Here is a 17,946-nt window from a genome sequence, read left to right as displayed (position 1 = left end):
TTACCATATATGGAGATAACTACTGTATAGATTTAATATAAATATTATATTACAGACAATAAAGAATTGTAGAAATGTACCTTGTGTGTTTTTATGAGATAAACCAGAAATTTTATTTAATCTTTTACTTTAATCAGCCATCAGCCATCAAGAACAAATTTTTATTTAGGATAGCAGCCTGAAAAAAAAGCTGTGTATTAAGATATGAAATAAATATGCCCCACCCAATATTACCATATATGGAGATAACTACAAAATTGAAATATCAGGAAGTTAGAATATTTATATTTCTTGTTATAATGAAGAATCGCATGTTCCAAAGATGATCCAACAGATAAAAACAAGTTTTTATATATAAAGAGTATAATTTTTATATATATATAGAGTATAATTTCCTGTAAGTGTACCTGTGTGAGGTCAGGAACGTGTTGCACATGTACACGCTGTCCACGCTGCTGTGCTGGAGCTCTTCAGCCAGCACGTCTCCCATGGTGCACTGCAGCAACCGCGGCACTTCCTCATTCCGGTCGCCATCGAAAATCCCGTAAACCGCTTCCACTCCGTCCCCGAAGCGATCCATGGCCAGCACGGACACACACAACCTGCACAGACAAAAATCTCAAACCAAAACAGCCTCAAAACAACAAACACTCTGTGTAGTGCTGTTATAGGAAAATAATCAACAACAGGATAGTGTTAACTGGTGAAGCAGAGTTAGTGTTACTAAGAGTTAGTGTTGGATTATTTTCCAATAACTGCACATCCTGAAGTGTTTTATTCCTCTTACACTGCAGCAATTTGCCAATGACTACAATTATTTATTTATTAAAAAGCGACGTCATACTTTTTATCCGTTTATAGTTACATTTCATTTGTGGAGCATCCACGAAACAAGTTCCTGCTCTGACTTACATTATAGCAGCTAGATACAGTCGTCCCTTCATCAGCCATTTTTTCCTCTCTCTTGAAGTTAATTAGACAAAAATTAATGCAGCTTGTCGTGTTACAGAGAAACTGCAGAGCGTAAACTCCTCTGTCCTGATGATGTCGGAAAACTTAAAGTTACAGCTTTTCTCTGAGTGTTACAAAGCACTGACACTGGAGGCTCCTTCCAAAAACATTGCAGCATAACATCAGCAACTACTTTACCTACATTTTTTTTCTTTTACAAATGATACCATATTAGAACAAGCATATTAATGCATATACTACTGTCTTTAATGTATATACACTACTGTCAGCGCTACTGTTATAGAAAATTACAGCACCGTGGTGTATACTGAGCAGACTGAGGAAAGGACAGATATCTGACACTGATAGCAGAGACAGCATGAAGGTGATGACCCTCTGAGGGGGAGCGCGGCACTAACGCCTCATTAAACATGAAAAATGTTCTTTACATCCACAGAGCGTCGCAACCTTACAGCGCGGTGACTCTGAGCACCCGCAGGAAACACACTGCCATCATTCTGAGGGTTTAACGCTGATCATTTGTAGAATTAACGCTAAGAAGTGCTGCTCACTTGTTCCTCTGGCCGCTCATCTCGGCGTAGCCGTGATCCCAGAGAACACACGAGCCCTGCGAGTCCGACGCGGTCAGAGACGGCTTCTGGTCCAGCTTCAGAGTAGTTATATGACTGAGACAAAGACATTCAGTAGGAAGTGAAATTAGAGTCAACAGAATCTGAATCTGTAATGCATGAAAGATCTTAGATATTTAAAAAAAAAATTAGGTTAAAAAAATACCTGAATTTCAAATAATTCAGAATCAGTATAATCAAATATCTTAAGAGTTATTTATTTACGCCCAGAAACAGAGAAATAACAGAAAAAAGAGATTCATACAGCAAAAAATCATCATTTAAATAATTAGATGAATTAAAATATTTTAGCTGTAAACATTAAAGTTGTGTGCCAGGGTGATTTTACAGTGTGTCAGACATGAAGATAAAGAGAACTGGTGTGACTGCTCCTTAATAATTAAGGCTGTTTTCACACAATCCATCCATCCATCTATCCATCTATCCATCCATCCAACCATTTTCTGCACCACTTATCTTACACAGGGTCACGGGAAGCCTGGAGCCTGTCCCTGGGGACTCGGGGCACAAGGCGGGGGACACCCTGGACAGGGTGCCAACCCATCGCAGGGCATAATCACACACAATCACACACACATACCCATTCACGCACTACAGACAATCAGCCTACAACGCATGTCTTTGGACTGGAGAAGGAGACCGGAGTACCCAGAGGAAACCCCTGAAGCACGGGGAGAACATGCAAACTCCACAAACACAGAGCGGAGGCAGGAATCAAACCCCCAACCCTGGAGGTGCGAAGCAAACGTGCTAATCACTAAGCCATTATAAATCATTTTATTTTGTGCTGATATTAAAAAAAATTGTCTCAGGGGTCTCATCACTCTTAGCAGTCCCAGCTAGTATCGGCTAACTAACTAGCCTAGCTTGATTTCTAGATTAGACGTATTACTTTCAGTGATGTCTTTCAGTTTCAGTTTGTTTCTCTCACCCTTCAGCTTGCAACCTGATTGGTCAAGTAGTGAAAAAAAAAAGAAAAACCTTTTAAGGGAAAAAAAACATTTGCAGCAGCACTTCTTAAAACCTCCCACAGGGTTACTTAAGGTAATTTTACGGTTTTCATTCACAGAAAGAAGAGCTCACAGAAGAGAAACGTCTTCTGATGTTCACAGAAGGTTAAAGTTCACCTACGTAAAGCGCCTGAAAGCAGAGTACGCTTCACTTTAACACACTCTAAAGTGATTTTCATTTGGCTCGCTGTCGTGGCTTTTTATAGCTCAGATGTTGCAAATTTAATCATTTCATTTGTTTCTTGTGCTTGTAGACAAGAAATATGTTTATTTGCTTATATTGTATGACTTTGTTATTTCATCACGAAAAACATGAACATAAGACGTGCTCGAAATCAGAACACCAACCATGAGTTATGTAATAAATCTAATGAATGAGGAGGATTTAGCTAGTGCATAGCCGTTAAGTCCTTTATATGAACAGTGTCAATGATGGAAAACTATCTGGAATAACAACAAGACCAACAAGAAACTGACCAGGAAAAGACTCAAAGAGAAACACGGTTATTGCACTTGTTATTACACTTAACTGCTAACAACGTTGTTACGGCTGTCAGAAAAGTGAAGAGTACAAAAAACGTGATTCATTCATGTGGAATTTTCTTTAAACACAGTAAAACGTCTGTATTTGAACGCACCACAGTTCACATGAACTGCCTGGTCTCAAGCTGACCAATCAGTGAGCCCGATGAAGCTGATGTTTCCTGTCACACACTCCTCCCTAAACAAAGTCGTAGTATATTGCGAATCCTCTGCACTCCACGCTGGTGTGACGACTCACCTGAACAGGTTGAGGGTTTTGTGTTCCAGCATCAGGCTGCTGTTCCCGCTCAGGTCGAGTTCCTGCAGCGTCGCCGGGACAGAGTCAGGCAGCAGGATCTCGGTGAGCTCATTACAGCTCACGTCCACCAGCTACACACACACACACACACACACACACAACAACACATGCATGTAAAATATATGCAAATACTTGATTTTGGATTTCTTTATATATGTTTGGATTACATATTGTTATATCCTGTTTTTTTTTTAGATTTAATTCCTACACAGTGATAAAATATCAGTCAACGAAATGATGAAGAATAAACATTGATGATAGAGAAAAGAAAAACATTTTCCATAAAGTATTTTCCATAAAGCACCAAAACATACACTAGAAACAATCTGTAATGAGACACAGAGAGCAAGCAAATTTGCAAATTTAATATTTTCTATAATAATATTAAAAATTTCCAGCCTTTACAGTCTGAAGAATCTCAAAAGTTTAAAGTTTATTAAGAAAATCACCAGAAATGGTAGAATCATGATTATTTTGAGTGCAGGTTAATGTGAATTTTTCTTAAGCCAGAGCTGGAGCAAAAAATAAAAATAAAATAAAAAATTAATTAATAAAAAAAAAACATACAAATGTTTTATTGATAAAATAATGTTTAATAATATTTATTTATTTAGTTAATTTTTTTACTTAACAATAAACTTTATAAAAATTATTATTTTTATTACTATTATTGGTAGTAGTATTGTTTAAATAATTATTGTTGTTGCTGTTGTAAATAAACAAAACAGATAATTGATTGATTAATTAATTAATTATTACAGCATACAATAAGTAACATCCTAGGCTTTAACATATGGAGATGTATAACCTCATGTATATAATAATTACATAACTATGTATAACACTGGTTTCAAAATTATTGGCACCCCACTGATTAATATGAGGTGACGCTTTCCCTGAAGACATAAACAGCACTAAGTATCTTCAGGTAACGTCTAACAAGGTTGGAGATGATCTTGGTCCACTTCTCCATGCACAACATGTTAAACTCCTTCTTTAGTAGGGTTTTTTTAGTAGGGTTGTGTTGATCTGGATCTCTGTTTGGGCTCATTAGTTTGTGAAAAGATCCGAGTACAGGAAAGTCTTAACTTCCTGGCAGAGGCAACTTATAAATCTGTGATGTGACCTGTGCAGGTCAACAAGCGTCCGTGGCTTTGGTGTTTAAAGCTCTTTGTGTTTTCCCCATGGTGATGGATGACAAAGAAATTTTACGTGTGTGCACTCACACTCACACTGACCTTTATCTCGGGCAGGTTGAGGACTTCAGGGAAGACGCTGATGTGGTTGGAGTGTGCGATGAGGGTGTGAAGTCTCTTACAGCTGGACACGGTGGAGGGGACGGTCTTCAGCTTGTTACCGCTCACATTCAGCTCCTCCAGCAGCTCCAGTTTACTCAGCTTACTGACAACATCATCACCGTGACAGAAAACCAGACATGAGGACAGGAGAGGATGCAGACGTGAAAACCCCAGAGAGGAATGATGTGTAGTTCCACGAAAAGAGGGGAGTCCAGAGTAAAAAAAACCTTTTCAGTATAGTCCTTTTACAAATCGCTTTTCTATTCTACCTTGTAGAAACCATGACAAGGCTGACTTTTCTCATTAAGCAAGTCTGTGATGACCAGCGCAGCATTTTTAATCACTTTCTAATTATCATTACTATTAAAATTAGTTGTAAAGTATTAAATCTGACATTTCACTGTAGGACTCTTTTTTTCAGTCCAATTTTTTTTTGCCATGTTTCTATTTCATCCGAAAACCAAAAGTGTCGTATTTGACCTTTTTCAGACAAAAAATTTCAGAGGCAAAGTTAACTTGATTAACGTTAGCTACGTCATACACAGATAAAACTGATTTCATGTTAATGAGTGACATACTGTGACACAAAGCGAGCAAATTTGTGCAAATTTCAAGCTGGAAAATCGAGTCGAGGTGAGATCACCAGCCAGAATATTACAAATGGAATGGGGCGGGGCTTCTAGGGGTGTGTCTGAGAGTTTGCTGTCTTTTTCTGGGGGGGGGGGGGGGGGGGGGGGGTGCCTTCTCTTTTGGGGTGTTTTTTTTTAAGTAATATCTCATACTAGGGATCTCCGACGTTAAAATGTGGTTTTCTGTCGAAAAAGCGTGAAAGTTGGTAGGTCTGGAGTATGTACAAGAACTAAAGCCCTGTTCTGATGGTGTTAGCTTCTCAAGATGGTGGCTATAAATCCTATTTAGGCATCTTCTCCATGATAAACCTCTCATATCAAGATGGTAATAAGATAGGATTAATACAGAAACGCCCCCATGTCTTCCTGCCATCTTTCTTTTGCAACACACATTACAGAAGATGAATGAATTAAATCAAGACTCTAATATTGAAAGCACAGTCATGTGACTAAAGTGTTAATTAATGTCAGTGATATTAGGTTACTAGAGATGGTGGGGCATTTCGTAATTTGCATATTCATGTATATTCACGTATATTCATAGATCTTGGCATTTGTAATGAGGGTAAAGGTGTAGAGATGCTCCTGGACTTTTGTAGTCATTAAAAAATAAAAAAATAGACATTAAAATCTGTTTTTATTCCTCTCATCCTAATAGTTTTTCATAATGCAGCTCTACTGGAACTTTGTTGGTGAAAGATTAATATCATGATACCTGTTGTGTATTTAGAAAAAGTGGTGAAGTATGGTAGCATGACAGAGCCTCTGATACCTTGCAGGGAAAGACAGCAGCTGGTTATAGGCCAAGTGCAAAACCCGCAGATTCTGGTGTCCCACCAGCAGGGCGGCGCAGTTCTCGTTCAGGTTGTTCCCGGTGAGGTAGAGCTCCTGGAGGGTGCTGAGGCTCTCCTCGGTTTGGCTACTCGGCGGGATTGTCTCCAGCGCATTGGCGGACACGTTCAGGTATTTTAAACTGGGAGAGTACATAAAAAAAAAAAGAAACAGGCTGTGAGTATGCTTAAAAATATCTTTCTATCGTCCTAATATCCAGCATGATCATAATGAACGAGATTAATGGAGAGACAATTATATATCGAATATATACTCCTGAGTTCCCCGTAATAATGGCTGTAATATAACAGCTTCTCATCAGTGATCTCAGGATGAAATAGATGAGAGAGGATAGGCACAGGAAATCGATAAGCTCCCATCACTTAATGGAATGAAAACACTTATCGAAAAAAAAATCTCCCAGCTAAAGAAGAGGAGATGCTCTAAAAGACTCGACGCTGCTAGAGACAACGTTATTAAAGATTTGGTTCCGTAAAGGCTGACTGACCGATGACCTCGCCCACAGGAAATTACTTGTGTGTGCTCGTATTACACCACCACACCCCATGCCTGCTTCCTTTCCCACGCTAACACGGGAGAACCGACTCCAGCGGCTCCACAGCGGATTAAACACTTCCATGGCAGATCGGTACAGTGTCCTCACACCACCTTCTGTATGGTACTGTTGCTCAGAGGAGAGAGAGAGAGAGAGAGAGAGAGACAGAGAGGGAGAGAGATCACCAGAGAGAGAGAGAGAGAGAGAGAGAGATTGCCAGAAAGAGAGAGAGAGAGAGATCGCCAGAGAGAGAGAGACGGAGTGAGATAGAGAGAATGAGATAGACAGACAGACAGAGAGAGAGAGAGATCGCCAGAGAGAGAGACAGACAGACAGAGAGAGAGACAGAGAAAGACAGAAACCAAGAGCGACACAAACATAGAGAGAGAGAGAGAGAGAGACAGAGAGAGAGAGAGAGAGAGAGAGGACTGATGTGTCTTCACTCCACTTAACATGAGGTACAGTCCATAGGGGCGAGAGGAGAGCGAGAGAGAGCGAGAGAGAGAGAGAGAGAGAGAAAGAGAGAGAAAGAAAGAGACAGAGAGAGAGATAGAGAGATCGCCAGAGAGAGAGAGACGGAGTGAGATAGAGAGAATGAGATAGACAGACAGACAGAGAGAGAGAGAGATCGCCAGAGAGAGAGACAGACAGACAGAGAGAGACAGAGAAAGACAGAAACCAAGAGCGACACAAACATAGAGAGAGAGAGAGAGACAGAGAGAGAGAGAGAGAGAGAGAGAGAGAGAGAGAGAGGACTGATGTGTCTTCACTCCACTTAACGTGAGGTACAGTCCATAGGGGCGAGAGGAGAGCGAGAGAGAGAGAGAGAGAGAGAGAAAGAAAGAGACAGAGAGAGAGATAGAGAGAAAGAGATAGACAGACAGACAGACAGAGATGGAGGGAGATCATGAAAGAGAGAGAGAGAGAGAGAGACAAACAGACAGATAGAGAGAGACAGACAGACAGAGACAGAAACATACAGAGAGACACAGAAGACAGACAGACAGACATGTTCTCACTCCACTTTCTGTGTGCTACTGTTTTCCCCGGAGAGGAGAGAGAGAGAGAGACAGAGAGAGAGAAAGAGAGAGAGAGAGAGAGAGAGAGAGAGCCCAAAGAGCGCAGGTTACGCCTATACTGTAGCCAAGGAGTGTTAGAGACAGAGCTACACTTCTTAAACACCTGTCCATCTATGACCAACTCCCAAAACAATTCTATCCCAAATTTGAAATTATTTGTCCCGACTTCAAAAAGCTGGAGAATGACACAGAACTGCAGTATTTGCTTGTAGAAAAAAAGAGACTACATTTCACTAGCGGCACGGGTACATCGATGTTTCCCACAAAAAGAGGGAAGAGTCGACCAAACAGTGAAGCGCTCATGAACACGCACACACGCACACACACACACATACACACACGCACACGGACATGTGAACTGAGGCAAACAGACTCACACACGCACATGCACGCACGCACACTCATGCACACGCACACACACACCACTCATAACCCACAGACTGTACTTTTTTGTTTTGTCTTGTTTTTTTCTTCACTTGTTCATCTTATCATTTGTTCTCTTGTTTTATTCCTTGCCCATACAAATGCTTTGGCAATACATTGTACAATCTGTCATGCAAATGAAGCTCATTTGAATTGAAACTGTAACTGACAGAGAGAGAGAGAGAGACAGAGACAAAGACAGGGACAAAGACAGACAGAGAGAGTGAGACCTACTTTAAGGCCTTGGAGAAGAAGTTCTCTGGGAGCTCAGTGAGTTTATTGTGCTGCAGGTCGAGGGTTTCCAGAGGGATGTGATCGAGTAAATCAGGCACACGCTGTAATGAGTTACTGCCGACCAGCAGCTTCCTCAGACTCAGCCCACTGAGCAGTCTAATGAAGGACACAGAGAGGAAAGAGACACGGTGTCATCTTCATCACTTCCGAAACTAAAGCCCAGTCCACACTAACACGGGTAAACACATTAGCGTTTTCAGTCCACTTCTGAATTGTAAATTCATTAGCTATCCCACCGGACAATTCGAAAGCTCCAGTGTGTTTGCCTGGAAGTCCTATTAACGAGGCAAAAATGTGGCACCTAATGTAATTTAACTGAAAAATAGAACAAGCTAATTTATATGTCTGTGGAGATGAAGCAACGTGTTTGCTTCCTCGACAAAAAGGCAAAACATATTCTTGGCTAACATTTCAGCTGTGGTCTTCTCGAGTCAGACATAAGGGTGTTCGTTTTTGTTCGATGAAGTGTTTAAATGCTTTAACTTGACAGTTGTGTTAGAGCTATTAGAGCTATAGAACAATGTCTGTCACGTTCTCCATGGACACCTCCTCCCAGACCACCAGAGGGAACCCTCACTCACACATATTTTTTCAATTTCTTTCATTATTGTCTGCCTCACTTCCTGTGTTTGTGCGCACCTGTTTTGTGTTCCCCTAATCACTTACCCTATTTAAGCTCTGTGTTGTTCCTCCCTTAGTTGCCAAGCATTATGTTGTTGTGTAGTTACTGTTATGTTGTGCGTAGTTTTTGGTTTTTATGTCGAAGTTCCCTTGCCTCGACCTGTCTTGCTGCAGTCTAGTCCATTGTTTTAGTTCTTCTAGTTTTTGGTTCTTTTTCTGTCTTTTGTTTTAAAGACTGTTTGCACTTGCATGCGACCTGGATTTGTGATAACAGTACTCCATTTTGTTCAGTTTGGTCGCTGTTTCCGTTCCTGGAAATAATGTCTAGCAACAATTCAAGCTAATTAATATAGCTAGTAAAAATACCTCGTATAAATGCTAGATCGCAGCTTTAACTTTTGTGTGTAACACAGCACTTTCATGGCACTTTGCACCAGCAAGAAATATACATGTTTTCAAATTCACTCGTGTCAGTGCTCTAGCCATAAAGCTTTCCATGACGATGCTGCCATTTTTCATCTTCACATTTTTATAGAGAGACAGACAGAGAGAGAGAGAGAGAGAGAGAGAGAGGGAGAGCGCTCATCATCTGCACTGGTGTCCTGGACTCTTATCACAGCCGATGGAAATCACATTAATATGATGCGATAATACACTGGACACTGAGACCGAGGTCTCACTGCTGCGCCTCAGGACAGACAGCTGAATAAAAGTTTCAGCACGTCACCGACCTGGCCGGCAGCTCCAGCAGCAGATTGTGGGAGACGTCCAGCACCTCGAGCTTTCTGCTGTCACACACCCAGTCGGGCAGGTATTCCACAACATTCCTGTCCCATAACACAAAAAACACAACGTTTAACCCTGTTAGAGAATATTTACCACTTTTGTGTGTTCTGTCCATTAATTAATTAAACTCAAACACTAACTGGACCCACTTAATTATTTCTACTTCCCAGGAATCTGTAATCATCCAGGCTAAGACTTGCTAGCAAACATAGCTACAGGTTTAAGAAATATACTGTACAACCCATCATGCTGCTAGCAAATTAATCTGGTCAGCTGCATAGTTGAGAGCCTAATGTTAGCTAACTTGTGTTTAATTTAATCTTGGCTTAAGCATAGCTATTAGACTCAGCTACTGGGTTACTAATTATACCAGTTAGCTTAAACTGAGCTTAGGCTCAGCCTCAGACGCTCCTCAGATCTGACTGTGCACTATTTATACCAGCAAGAAAACAAACTTCTCGGAGTAAAAAAAAAAAAAAAAAACCTGAGAAAATTCATGTCTCAAAAGTTACTTAAGAGTTTGAAGTAAATTAGAAAATCTGGCGTGTTCAAATTGCCTGGGTCTGTAAAATTAGGCAATTTTGATTGTGCTAATACAAAAGAAAAAATGCACATCATAAAAAAAAAAAAAACAAACGAAGAAGACTAAGAAGACTCTCTAATGAATGCTTATGAGACGCGCTTAATGTTTACTAGCTTGCTTACGCTTAGTTTAAATGACATGACATAATATTTAGCCAAATTTAGTTATCTAGCTTGTTATGTAACTTGGATAGCTAATGCTGGGAAAGTAACCTCAGCTAAGCTATTTACTCTGCACCATTAAAGCAGCTTGGCTCATGTTGATAAAATTAATTTTAATTTTGTAACACTTTTGCACACTTTTTTGAACAACGCTAACTTCACTCAGGTGCAAATACACACAGGTCAATCCGCTAATTATACACTACACGTGAACTCACCAGGACACGTCCATGTGCGTTAGCTGATTAGGAACTGGATAGATGCTGATTGTAGATAAACCTGTGAGAGAAAGTTTTAGACAATATAACACACTCTACATGTTCATTCAGTGTGTGTCCATGCGCGTGTGGGTGTATGTGTGTGTGAGGGACACCGGTACTCACGGTTGTTGTTTGCGTACAGGCTACGCAGCGTGAAGCCGCTGAGCGTGAGCGCCTCCAGCTGGTTGCGCTCGCAGTGCAGAGTGTCCAGGTTACAGGCGGCGCTCAGGTCCAGTTCGATCAGCCGGTTGTCCCTCAGGTCCAGCTGGATGAGCTGCTTTATGGGCTCCAGAGTCTCGCTTTTCACACTGCAGAGCCCGTTTAGCCTGAAAGGAACGCACACGTGAGAACGGTATGGGAAGCATCATGAAATTTGACTGTGGGGTTCCTTTTTGTTTTGGACATTTGACAGCTCTAGGTTTTCGATCCTGAGCTCAGGTTAGTGTCCGTACGGAGTTCCACGTGTTCACTGTGTCAGTGTGGATCCTCCTTTTTCCTCCCAACTCCCAAAAATATGCCGATTGACTGGCTACACCGAATAACCCCGAGGTGTGAATGAGTGTATGAATGTGTGTGTGCGCTCTAACGTCACGCCCAGTGTTCCCAGGATTAGGGGTGGGTGATATGATAAAAATATCAAATCACAATACATGATATGCATCACGATATAAAGCTCTGCTAACCAACTGCTAGCACTACAGGAAATCAAAAACTGAAGAGGTGAATTTAAAGATACTTTTATTTAATGTCTAAAAATGTATCATTATAAAATGTTTCTTTTTTAATTAATAGAATTTAATTTAATAAAAAATCTGTAAAAAATGTTAACATTTTACAAACAGTCAGTATGAAATCTGCTGCTTCTAATACAATTTTCTAAATGTTTTTTTTTTTTTTTTAAATTCAGAATTATTTAAAAGAAAAAAAAAAAGGCATCACTATACCATGGTATCTCAGAAAAGTGTACTGCACTGTAATTTTTCACAATATCCATATTATATCATCATATTTCACAGCCTGAGCCACGGTTTTATGATATAAAGGTGGTAAAAATCCATTATGTATAGAATCTAGAATCGTTTTAAAATCACAACCTGAATCAAAATCGCACTGAATCTGAGGGGGTCTAAAATTTCCCACCTTTAACTAACATGATAATTTGAGAATTGAGAATTTCATTGCTTAAAATAAAACAGCACCATTTTCATCCACCTTCAGTGTGCCAAACAGCAGGAAACGGAAATTCCGACTTTAACAAACAGAAGACAAAAGGCTCAATCACCACCATGGCGACGTTAAAATAGGAAACTTTGCACTGAGAAGAGGGAACTGAAACTGTGGCCTCTGACGAGCGACGTGAGCCTTGCTGTTCACAATGAAATAACCCGATAACCCGTCTTTTAATGTTCCTTCATGTTCTGACGGATGTACAGCTGCTTAAACAGCTTCTCCGGAGGAGAGCCTCCGCGTCTGAGGGAGGGAGGCGCTTTTCATGAACCGAAAACTCAGTGTGAACTCCAGTCCCTCTGCTCACATCTGGTGTTTGTCTGCATTTCTCTGACAAGAAATGAGAGACACCAGAGGAGAAATGTCATTAAAGTCCTCCAGAACACATCGTTTTCAATAATTACAAAAATTTACTGTGCAGAAAAATAAACTGTTTAATATTTTTAGTGTCTGAAAATGACTAAAAACATTCTCGAGCTCTTCACTGGCATTAAAAATAGCAGCACCTCTGAATATACATGAGTATGCAAATTAAGAAATGCTCCAACCCACGCCCTTCTTCGTGCGATCGCTAATAGCGTAATATCGCTAACATCGGCTAATTTAGCTACCTAGAAAGTTAGCTGCTATTAAAATTTTCAAAAAAGTCATCATACTATAATGTTACCATGACAACAATCATCTGTTCCTCCCTAATAAGTTTCTGCATGTACCATCACATCACCATCTGCTCATAATTTGCATATGGGACGTGACTGGTCCACTTATTTTGTGACATCACAAACCGAGCTCATTTGTAGCTCCGGCCCAAATCAGTTTCACTGAAATAGTGCTGAGAAAGTTTGCGTTTTAAAATAGAAAAATGTGACGTTTTGCGTCGTTTACTCAAATGTGTTTCTTCAGAACTGGCATCCAGGGGCGATGGTGGCTCAGAAGTTGACTCTCTGGGTTACTGATCAGAAGGTGAGGGGTTCAAGCCCCAGTACCGCCACGCTGCCACTGTTGGGCCCTTGAGGAAGGCCCTTAACCCTCTCTGCTCCAGGGGCGCTGCATCATGGTTGACCCTACACTCAGACCCCTACGTCCTAACAAGCTGGAACATGTGAAAAAAAGAATTTCACTGTGCTGTAATGTATATGTGACAAATAAAGCCTTCTTCTTTAAATGTTTAACGTTGGACTTTTGAGGTCAGGGAGAATTTCAAAACAAATTTTATGAGCTCACTGATGGCTGATTTTTATAAACCATGCCCAAGTCGAGGATTAAACTCGTTGTGATTATGTTTATTAAAATCAGATGGAGGATTTGAGGTCTACTCTGAGATATTTAATGAAATATAAATACCATCTCTCTCTCTTTCTCTCTCTCCGTGTTCCCACAGCAGCACAGAACATCTCTTACGATTCTGACCAGAGATCTATTCATAAATCCTGTAAATCCTGTAAATCCATAACCCCACACGGAGAACAGTCAAACTGAACATAATAACTAAAATGGCGGATAAAAAGTGACTGAAAACTCCAAAAACCAGGGACTGACCTGTTTTCCCTGATGAAAATATGGTGTGTCAGGTGAGACGAGTGTGGAAACATTAAATCTAGATCAGTGAGTGGCTCTGTTTTGTAACAGTGGATGATCCTGTTACATTACTGTTGTCTATGGATTGTGCATTATGCATAAAGAGACTGACAGGAGCATTAACTCACAGACAAAGCCAGGGAGTGCAAGATAAAGATTAAAGAGAGGAACAAAAGACAAGCTCTATGCCAAACGACGCCCTATTCGCTCTCTCAGCTGTCGACCGGCAGGATGCGATACCCAGCAAAGTATTACAGCAGACTGTAGTTCAGCAACTCCAGTTTTCTAAACACGAACCAGCACGGGTTCTGTAGCAGATCATCTGTTGCAGTTTATCCAATTATATTACAAACATATTTATGTACATTTTTAGCTGAAGGCAGCTCATCGGATCTGAGACTAGCTACAACAACAGCTAGAGACATTAGCTCAGAAAGAGGACACAACTGACAACATGGCAACGTGGCACAAATATTTCACCGCATATGAAAACCGAATGGGGAAAGATGACTAGACAGAGAAGTGTGTGTTTATCCTTTGATTCAAAATTAAAAATAGATGCTTCTCATCTGTTCAGAGTCCAGAGTTCAGTCAAAAGGGACAAAATATTATTATTACTTCATTATAGCCAGGAACTAATCACTACTGCTTAAGCATTACAAGTTGTCACCAAGAGCAACCATAATCTGTTCATCACTAACCAAGTTCTCCATGCACCACATTATCCGCTACTAATTTGCATATGGGACGGGATTGGTCCACTTATTTTGTGACTTCACAAACCTTCTGTGTAGCTCCAGCCCCGAATCAGTTTCATACTGAGGTACTGACAAAGTTTGTGTTTTAAAATGTAATAATGTGAGTTTATTAACTGTTTAACCACAACACTTTTGAGCTCAGGATGAATTTACAAACAAACCAAATCAAACCAAGAGCCGCTTTTCAAGCTCGTCTGGGCTCGTTTTGGGGCGGGGCTCATAATCATAATCATAGCTTTGCTTTCACATGGGACAATTTCTTTTAAACGATTCGGTCAAGTTAATCGCTTTTTTGAAATTTTATGTACATGGACCTACAAATTTTAGTTAAATACCCCTGAACTATATAGTGCACCGTTTGCAGTATATGACGTTTTGTAGCGCTGTCTGAAAAGAGAGGTAAAAAAAACAGTGCACTATTTTAAGAGCCTAAAACAGAACCTTGTGGGACACCATATCGTGCTTTCTTAGGTTTTGAAAAAACTCTATTATGCTATATTCTATATATATCTGCTATACGAAAAACTACAAAATGATTTCTAGTCTGATTCACTATTTTATTATCCTTACTGTTTTGTTTTTGTTGTTTGTTTGTTTGTTTTTAAATTTTTCTCTTATTTTCTCTCAAATTTAATTATGGCCAATTCCTACCCATCAGCCAGTGTGAACTCCAATCCCTCTGCTCACATCTGGTGTTTATCTGCATTTCTCTGACAAGAAATGAGAGACACCAAAGGAGAAATGTCATTAAACTCCTCCAGAACATGTCGTTTTACATAATTACAAAAAAATAACTGTGCAGAAAAATAAACTGTTTAAGATTTTTAGTGCCTAAAAATGACTAAAAAACATTTTCAAGCTCTTCACCCTCATTAAAAATAACAGAATTTCCATGAGTATTTAAATTAAGAAAAGGCCCCCAAGTCCTTCTTCCTGCCATCCCTAATAGTGTAATATCGCTAACACTGGCTATTTTAGCTACCCGGAAAGCTAACTGCTATTAAAATTATCTGTTAATTTAGTCATGGCTAATTCCCACCCATCAGCCAGCTGTCCCCTATCACACGACAGCTACCAAGGCTGAGGCACGTGAAGACAGAAAACCACATCTTTTCGAACTTTTGGTCATGCACGTCAGGTCACAGCGTAACACACTCAGAGGAAAGCGCTATCCGCCCACTTCTGCATGCGTGAGCTCACAGATGCCCATGATTGGCTAGAGTTGTTGTGATTGACAGGGGAGAGACTGTATGCCATCCCTCCCACCCTGAAAGCACGGCCAATTCTGCTCTCTTGGACTCCCGCCCACGGATGATAGTGGCATCAGATGATAGTGGCATCGTCAGGATTCGAAATTGCGATCTCAGGACGAATGAGTGAACGCGTTTCTGTTACGCAACTCGGAAGCTTCACTTGTTCTTACGTTTGATACATGAGTGCTGTGTGATGGAAAAAGACTACTATTACAGAGTGATGAACAATCCTGCAATTCTGTTTTCTGTAATAGAGAGACAACACTGCGAAAGTAGGCAGAGTTTCTCTGTAGGGCAGAGGCTCATGAAATAAACAGACCTACAGCTTATATATACTTCAAAACTATACAACGTCAGACAACATTAAAATTAGCAAAGTTTATCATTTTCTGTCTTTTTTCCTGTGTGGATGACAGCGGCTCTACAGTGTCACTGTCACACCCTGTGTACTGAGCACATACTGTATATGAAGCCATTTTCTAAATGATGACATTTTTGACATGGATCATATGTAGGAAATATAAAATGGAGCTAAATATGAGTGACAAGAAAACATCACTGAGTGAATAAGGAATCTAAAACATTCAATTATATGACAAAATGGTGACGTTTCATCACAAAGCCACCACAAAATAATTGAGCGGGACTATTTATAGCTCCGCCCACACACCACTGTGCAGTTCTCTTGGTTCTCTGCAGGAACTAGAACCATATTCAGCACTGGTACTGTAGTTACCAATTCAATAAGCAGCAACACAAGTGTACACTTGTTCGTCGTGCCATAAATAAAGCACCCTGACGCTCTTTTGGCTCACCGTAAGTCAATGTTCTTGACGTGACTCATCCTCAGCAGGCTGCTGAGCTCCAAGGCTTCGACTCGGTTCCCGGCCATGAGCAGCCGGTCCACAGCGCTGAGCCTCTCCAGCACGGCGGGGATGTGAGGGAACGTGTTGAAGGAGAGCCCGAGACTGCAGAGCTGCACCAGATCCCCCAACTCATCAGGCAGAGAGCTCAAGTGATTTCCATCCATAGAGAGCGTCTGCAGGCTGGGAGAGAGAAAAACATATCGAAAACGCTTTCTTCTGTAACTTCTGTATGTAATTCTGCTACAGTGTTCGCTATCTTACACAGATCTTATGCATCATTTAACACTTTAAAAAAAAAAAAATTACTCTACAAATGGGTGCGCAGATAGAATTTGACAAGATCTGGCAACCTGGTTTGATGTTTATAACAAAAATCTTAATATCTTAACATCTTAATATCTCAACCACTTACAACTTGTATTTATTTATTTATTTGTTTGTTTGTTTGTTTCTCTAGTATTTTTGTCCTCCTTGGTTTGTTAGTATAATTAATCACTTTTGAATAGTATTTTGTATATAATTTTTTTATGTTACAACACAATAAAATCAAATAAATAGAAATAAAAAGTGAAATAAAAGTAAAATACTCTAAAAAGACACTTTTTTTTCTGGGTCACGTTAATCTCTCTACGCCCATGGTGTGTTATATAATACACTAAATATTATTATAAAAATATTATTTAAAGAATATCAGCATTAGACGGGACTTTAGAGGATTTTTTTTTTGGTGAATATTTGTGTATTTTAGTTTTTAAATCTGCGATGCACTGAAAAACACAACTGTCAGTATTTTAACGGTATTTTAACACTGACTTTTTTATAATAAAGTTTTTAATAATAATTTTAAGGTTATTTTCAAACATCCAAAAAAGGAAAATTCAATTTATTTTCAGACAATATTTTAGTGATAAATAAAAATCTGTAATAAACCTGTTAACAGGGTTAAACCTATAATTTTAACCTGTTAATCTCTGAAAAATAATTTGCTTATTATTGTTTTTCTTCACTAAGTATTTGATCGTCTTGGAGCATCTTTACAAGCATGAATATGCAAATTAGGAAACGCCCCCATGTACTCATTTCATCCCTAATAGTATAATATCATTAACATCTGCTAGGTTAGTTAGCTAGCTAGTGAATTAACTCACATTACTCAAGATGAGTCTCCGTTTGTGTCATTTTCTCACTAGTTAAAGACTAGTTAAATTATCTAGTTACCTAACTAGTTCTGTTTCCAGAAGTTTCCAGATACCTCATCGTGCTCCTCTAATAATTTGCAGATGAGATGTGA

General features: G+C 39.8%; 1 protein-coding gene across 4 annotated transcripts in view; it reads right to left on the bottom strand.

Moving 5' to 3' along the window:
- The window catches only part of phlpp2 (PH domain and leucine rich repeat protein phosphatase 2), a 51,203-nt gene that overhangs the window by 10,389 nt on the left and 22,868 nt on the right, over positions 1-17,946 (bottom strand). For all 4 annotated transcript variants that reach the window (XM_026930483.3, XM_053238248.1, XM_053238249.1 and 1 more), the window contains exons 8-17: positions 16,605-16,835; positions 11,097-11,299; positions 10,932-10,992; positions 9,915-10,010; positions 8,503-8,658; positions 6,152-6,352; positions 4,691-4,853; positions 3,393-3,523; positions 1,524-1,637; positions 408-602 (exon numbers count right to left, since the gene is read on the bottom strand). In XM_026930483.3, the coding sequence (XP_026786284.3) occupies positions 408-602; positions 1,524-1,637; positions 3,393-3,523; positions 4,691-4,853; positions 6,152-6,352; positions 8,503-8,658; positions 9,915-10,010; positions 10,932-10,992; positions 11,097-11,299; positions 16,605-16,835 (1,551 nt within the window). The remainder of the gene's footprint in view (positions 1-407; positions 603-1,523; positions 1,638-3,392; positions 3,524-4,690; positions 4,854-6,151; positions 6,353-8,502; positions 8,659-9,914; positions 10,011-10,931; positions 10,993-11,096; positions 11,300-16,604; positions 16,836-17,946) is intronic.

The sequence above is a fragment of the Pangasianodon hypophthalmus genome, chromosome 11, assembly GCF_027358585.1.
Source record: "Pangasianodon hypophthalmus isolate fPanHyp1 chromosome 11, fPanHyp1.pri, whole genome shotgun sequence".
Lineage (NCBI taxonomy): Eukaryota > Metazoa > Chordata > Actinopteri > Siluriformes > Pangasiidae > Pangasianodon > Pangasianodon hypophthalmus.
The sequence above is the reverse complement of the archived record's forward strand: the minus strand, read 5'-3'. Positions and strand labels throughout refer to the sequence as shown.